This window comes from Seriola aureovittata, chromosome 20, assembly GCF_021018895.1.
Source record: "Seriola aureovittata isolate HTS-2021-v1 ecotype China chromosome 20, ASM2101889v1, whole genome shotgun sequence".
Taxonomy (NCBI): Eukaryota; Metazoa; Chordata; class Actinopteri; order Carangiformes; family Carangidae; genus Seriola; species Seriola aureovittata.
In genome coordinates, this window is record NC_079383.1 from 800,299 (window position 1) to 807,145 (window position 6,847).

At 42.1% G+C, this 6,847-nt stretch overlaps 1 protein-coding gene across 6 annotated transcripts in view; it reads left to right on the plus strand.

Moving 5' to 3' along the window:
* plppr5b (phospholipid phosphatase related 5b) overlaps nt 1-6,476 on the plus strand; it is a 97,216-nt gene extending 90,740 nt beyond the window's left edge. For all 6 annotated transcript variants that reach the window (XM_056364675.1, XM_056364676.1, XM_056364680.1 and 3 more), the window contains one exon: nt 2,545-6,476. In XM_056364675.1, coding sequence (XP_056220650.1) covers nt 2,545-2,574 — 30 coding nt within the window. In that variant the 3' untranslated portion in view covers nt 2,575-6,476. The remainder of the gene's footprint in view (nt 1-2,544) is intronic.
* Nucleotides 6,477-6,847: the final 371 nt, after the last annotated feature.

Sequence of the window (6,847 nt, forward strand, 5' to 3'; positions counted from 1 at the left end):
TGGTGTCACACAAACAATTATTAAAATCACATTATATCAACAAAGCAGAAAACAAACCATCAAAAGAAGCCAAACATCTACATGTAAAACAATGAACTGAAGTCCATTTTAGTGAAAACCAGTTTTCCTCACTGGTGGAAATGCAGCCACATAAACAGTTATAGTGGAATAAAGAGGAATCTGCCTTGAACATGTCTGTGTGTTGGTCAGACAATCTGTCTGACGTCTTGTTCCACAGACACAAACCAGTTTAGATCCAGTTCAACGTCCAGAGTGTTTGGCAGGTTTGGGTTGAAGTGCTTTTTCTGTTTTCTCTGCATCTGAGTGAAATCTCTATTTTTACAGCCTGTGATTTCATGGCAGCAGAGCGGTGTGTTTCTGCTCTAACCAGAAACACATTTAGCAGTGAAATGCAGACAATACACAGCTCCTATCTGATGATTCAATCCGCAGCCTCCCGCTAAAAAGCCTGTGCTCGGTTGTCTTACAAAGAGCAGAAAATCTCACACTCTCACCTCGGCGTCGATGGGCTCGGTGGAAAATTGCCCGCTCTAAAAATAGCTCGGCCTAAAAGATGCCTGGAAGCCAAACAAGCCACAGTGAACAAAATGCCACGGCAGGAAGGAACCTCTGAGCAGCAAAAAAAATGATTCACACGCTTTTATTTAGCTGCTTTTTCTTCTTCAGTGGAGTGGAGTGATAACACTTTGTCTCTGTCACAGGCTGAACCTCACCGGCTACGTATCATTTCCCTGAAAGATAAATGTGTGAAACCAGTTAATGATTTGATTCAATTTCTGCAAAAAAAACCAAAAAACACTCGTTTGGCTTTAATGAAGCGCGAAGGAGAAAGTGACAGTCTCGTTCTGAGGCTGAATTATTGGTTTCTTCATTAGAAACAACACAAGAAGTGATTTGCTCTGATGTAAATACTAATATCTCAGTCAGACGAAAAGTCTGGAGGAATCCATATCAGTTCATTGTCAGTACGACTCCTCAGCGTGTGTGTCACACACTGAACACACACTCTCCTCAGTGACGATGTCCTTGCTGATAAGACGCACAGAGATAACCCAGTCCTCCTTTAACATCACACTGTTCATGTGCTGCAGCAACATCAGACTTATACTTATTAAACTGGGTCATCTTCCGCTTCTACAAGCAGCTGCAGTGAGGAATCAGCCTGGTATCGGGGATGGTATTAGCATGTTGTCAGTTCATTAATCCTCATTAAGGAGGCCGATAACGAGCGGGAGGACCAACAGACCGCTGCATGGGGTTATTTAACCAGCAGTGTGAAAACACCAGGGACAGTTTGATCCGTCACGTGTCAGTGGACATGAAGCAGCTGAGAGTGAGAATCATTAAGAGTTAGCATACGATGCTAACTGAAGAATCACACAGGCATCTGTCGTTAATAAGTGAGGGTGGGGTTAGAGGGTTAGTGAGGCTGATATTCGATATATCTTTCATAATATAGATGATTCTCTTTTGTTTAAAAAAAACACCTGAAACATGAAATATAAAAATATACTTATATTTTACAGGAGAACATAATATAACCCAGAAACAGACTCGCTGCTGAGAGAAACTGCTCACACGTTTAACACAGTCGCTGGAAAGACAGCGGATCATTTCCTGCAGCTGAGAAACTAAGAGACTAATTATTTACCTGTCACTTCATATACGATCTAATAAACTAAAAGCCCATCCTCACTACAGATCGATCCAGTCTTCATACTTTAATGACAAAACAGCAGAAGAATGTGAAAAGTCTTCTCAGCCTGAACCGTCCACCTTGTTCCACGTCTCATTAAACCTTGAACACTCGTCAGTCCGTCGCTCTCCTGCCTGAAGAGGACGTCCTCTCCTCTGTAGCTGCTTCAGGAAACAGAGAAACACTCTCCGGGCTTCCACCCTCCTCCTCCTCCTCCTCCTCCTCCTCCTCCTCCTCCTCCTCCTCCTCCTCCTCCTCCTCCTCCTCCCCATCCTCCTCCTCCCCCTCCTCCTCCTCCCCCTCCTCCTCCTCATCCTCCTCCTCCTCCTCCTCCTCCCCCCTCCTCCTCCTCCTCCTCCTCCTCCTCCTCCCCGTCCCCCTGCCTCTGATTCTTACTGCCGTTGTTTGAGATGCTGTTTCTACTAGAGCTGCATGAGAGTGATGATGTGTTTTGTGTTCTTGTATTTTAAGGGAAATGTCATTGTTCTTTTAACCTGGTGTATTCTTGGTAGACGTGACCTCTCTCGGTCTGAGTGCTGCTAACGCTGCTGTGCTGTAGAGATTCAGGGAACGTTTAGTAAGAAAGCCTTAGAAATAAACAGGATTTTTACAAGAATCAAATTTAGTTTGATTCAGCAGCTGGAATAACTAACTCCATCAGACATCTACATCCAGGTCAACGAAAGTGCACGTTTTCCCAAAGCTCCACAACAGATGACGTGAATCCACCAGGTTGAAATACATCATGTCTTTTATTTCCTCTGCTGTGACGTCCATCTGAAGGACTCTGATTCTGACTTTCCTCTCCTGTCCCCCCCCCCCCGCAGAATCACATCGCCTTCGCTGAGGTCACATGACGTGGAGTCGGCCGTGTGGCAGACCCATTGGACGTCCACGCTCTTCACCGTCCAATCCAATTAACCGGAGCGCAGCGCTAAACCCATTCTGTGTGTGTGTCTGTTCTGCGGTATGTTGTTCTATGTCGTCTTTATCGGGCCCCGTTGTCATTCAGCTTCTTGTATTTAAGGAAAAAAAGAAAGAGACTCAGCCGGACCGGCTGCTTCTGCCTCCTCCATCTATGCACTTACTCAGAATCCCTGACAGAATCCAAAACCCGGAGCGGACTTGTTGCACACTGGGACACGAGAGGAACGAGTGAAGAGTCTCCACTCTGAGGTCAAACTTTTCCTCTTGGTTTATTTTGTGTGTGGAAAGTGTCCGGTCAGCTGACTGAGAGTCTCTGAACCTCTGGTGTTTCCTCCTTTCAGCTTCTGTTGTCACATCAGCTTCATAACGTTCAGAGGAACAGCTGTGAACATCAGGATGACGCTGACCGCTGGGCCCATATTTATCAAACTAGTTCAGTGAAATATTGGACCTAAATCAAAGATAAAACTAAACACTCCTGATGCTAACAGCTGCAGGTGGATCCAGTTGTTTAAGAGAAGCATCTTTGGTTCTAGATCAGAGATGGAGGAGAACACTGTTCAGTGTGTCACAGGTCACGAGGAGCAAAACATGAAGTCAAGCATCAGGAGGTCAGGACCAGGACGAGGGTCTGATCCAGATGTAATGTCACATGTGGATCAGGTCTCAGTAACTGTCTCAGTATCTAATCTCATATGAACCTGATCCATAAACGTCTCCACAGACGCAGCCTGGTTTTCACACTTCATGTCTCTTGAATATGTTGCTGAGCTAGCTGCTAACTGGCAGCTCGGTGGGTTACTGTGGCTAATGTTAGCATGTTCATGGCTATCAGGTAGTGAGTGTTTCAAAGGCCCACAGGTGAATCAGAGCAGCACCTGTACAGTGTGTGAACATATCTGTTTACAGCTGCACCTTCCACAACACCTGTTCATGAGGTTTGGGAAGTGTGCACGTTGGCTCCTTTACATCCTGTGATTACCCACAACACCTTTCTCTCTACTAACCCTAACCCTGCGGTGAAGTCAGACACTTCATCAGCTCATCACCTAAAGTTTAACTTTGATAAATATGGGCTCAGATCAAAGCAGCCAATCAGGAGAGCTGCTGACATCATGTGTTTGTAGTTGTGTCATTTTGTTCTCTATGAGGGTTTAGAGTGTGTGTGTGTGTGTGTGTGTGTGTGTGTGTGTGTGTGTGTGTGTATGTGTGTGTGTGTATGTATGTATGTACACACACATATGAATGCAGTCAACTCCAACCAATGAAAACACTACACAAAGCTGTCAAGGGTTTCTCAGCCACTCGAGACAATCACCTCCCCCCCCCCCCCCCCCCCCCGTCTTTATCTGTTTCTCTTTATCTTAGAAAATAAAATCTACAGCTGAGATTTTCCCTCTTCTCTAAGAGAGAGTTTTTATTCGTGACCTCTGTCATGAAACAACATGGAGACACGCTGGGCTTCTTCACGCTGGGGGAGGCGGTCTCTACGGTCCCATCGGCCAATCAGGACGTGCTCACCTCTCGTTGTGTTTCTATCATGTAGCTCAGAGTCATTTTACTGGAGTCTGATTTAAACATGAATCATAAGTGTCTTCTAGTGTATAAATGTAAGAGAACGAGGGAAATGTTCCTCTCACACTGAGAACAGCAGCTTCATCGTGTCGGCCACAGTTCAAGGGACGTTTCATTAGTTTGTTTCCTCAGAGTCACATGAGAAGATTTATTTCCTGCTGGTTTTATCTGTGGACAGTAATTAGCCTAGCTTAGCACAAAGACTGTTCAGTTATGATTTTCTTTATCATGTGTTGTTTTATCACCCAGCTTCTCTTTTTATATGTTAAAGACATGAAAGAACTTTTCTTCTCTTGATGTAGCTCGACTCTCTGGACACAGATGATTCATATTCTCTTGTTGCTCTGAGTGAAACAAACATCAGAGAGTAAAGTAAGAACGTTGAACCAGCTGATTTTTGGCTTTTAGATTTGTCTCTGTTAGCCTGTTAGCCTCTTTTAGCTCATTTGTTTTATTTCACTGTACAGTTTTAGAGTCTCTGTCATCAACACCTGTAGAAAACAGTTTCTAAGCTTGAGGACGTTACCTGGCTGTTAGCATCAGTTTGTGGCTGCTGTGGATCGACCGATTATCGGATGCAATAATCAGCAATTACTTGTGACATGTAACCAATCACGCTGAAGGTGTACACAGACGCCGCAGCACAGCTGTTTGTCGTGTGTGAGACAACAGACACAATCCTCCACACTGAAGTTACAGAAACAAATACTGGTTATCGGTCTCATTGATAACTAATAATCCACATCAGAATCAGCCCTGAAAAAACATCGGTCCACCTCCATGTGCTGCCATTACATAATCATCACAGAGCTAACCATCTGTTTCTGCTTCCCCATTATCAACAACTCAACCATCAGAATACAGACCAATGTGTGTGTCTTCCCTCAGCACTCTGAGCTAACGACAGCAAAGACTTCTGGGTCATCGAGTCCACAGATTTGTTGGGTTCTTATCTTTCAGAGAAACTGATGCTTCGCTCTTCAGATGTAATGGTAGCACAGTACGGAGCTAGCTAGCTAACTAACAGACAGACAAAGCTAACGATTTACTGGAGAACATGTGGAGCATTTAGCAGCTAAAGAGCCAGATGTTTTTGTTTTGTTTTTTTTCTCAGGAGATATTGGAGAAAAAAGTAGAGTAAAAGAAAAGTGACTTAGATTCATCAGATGGACACAAACACAACTGTTAATGAGTGAAGAGAAAGTGGTTTAACTGCATCTCCTTTAGGTTGTTTTGATGTTGTTGTGTCCCCTAGTGGCCAAAATGGAAAGTGCAGCTTTAACTGGTTCATCAATTGATTAATTTACTGTCCTTTGATTAAATCATTATTTTAAGCAGTAACTAATATTAATGTTGGTAATAATTGGACACGTATTTAAGTGCCATCGCTCGTCTGTATTGAATCTTCTTTTTCGTAGCAATAACTCGTCAGGATTTCTGTCCCATCAGGAGAGAGGAGAAGAAAACAGAGAAGGTTTAATTCTGTCGCCCCTTCAAATCTCTATTTTTATAATAATCACTAAAGCACTTATGAATAAAAAAAAGGACTCGACATGCAAACAGCAGCACTTTAAAATCGAGCTGTAACTCCTCTCATCGCTAAAGAAACGTCTCTGCTGCTTGAAAACTAACGTCACACTGAATATTCAGGGCTCCAAGAGAAACACAGTCTGCTCACATGTGCATTGCAACGGCTACTAAACTATCCTAGTATATTTAAAAGAAAAGAGAACTGTAAAAATGTATATGTTTAAAATTATAAATATAAATATATATATATATCATTTTGGTCATATTCTACATTAACGCTGTCTATTTTCGTATGACTGTGCACTGTGTGAGCGTCCACCATCTTTTCTCCTCATAGCTGTTTCTGCTTCTTCATGTTATTTTACTGACATGAGGTATATTTCATGTTATTGTTGAAAGTTACATTTTTCTACTGTGTTCTGTGAATAGTGACCTTCATGTTTGTTATGTTCATATTCTGTAATAATGAGTTTCTTCTGAGGCGTAAATCATTCACTTTTCTAAACTGGTGGTTTTTGTCTTTTTTTCTCCATCATGTTTTGTTTTGTCTCTAGTGGATCATTTTCTATGGATGTTGTTGCTCTTCTGATTCTTTCTTGGTTCTTTTTATATTTTACATGTTTCTTTTTAAAAGTTCTCTTCTTTTCAACTTGAGTTCAAATTGTGACCTTTTACACTGTAGAAAAAAAAGAAATTTACAGCCTTTGAATAAAAAACGTTGAAATGATTCAAACATTTGTCTCCAGAAATTGTCTCATTCTTCTGTTTTTAAAGCAAAGTCACTTGTTTTATGTGAGATCTGTTTTATGATTCCAAGATGTTTTTCAAACCATCTATATTATTGGTAACAAACTTTGCAAAGGTGAAAATACTTCAGAAATAACATTTGAATTAAGAGAAGCAGGGTTGTCAGAAGAGGATGAATGAATAAGCCTGGATACTTCAGCACACACCTGAGGTAAGGTAAACAAAGAAGGAAACCAGTGTGCAGGTCAAGAAATTGTTTCCATGTTGCTAAGCAACAGTCCACTACCATTCCAGTTGTGGAAGTATTTGTGTTGGCAAAAACAAATAAATGATGAAATGAACAAACGATCT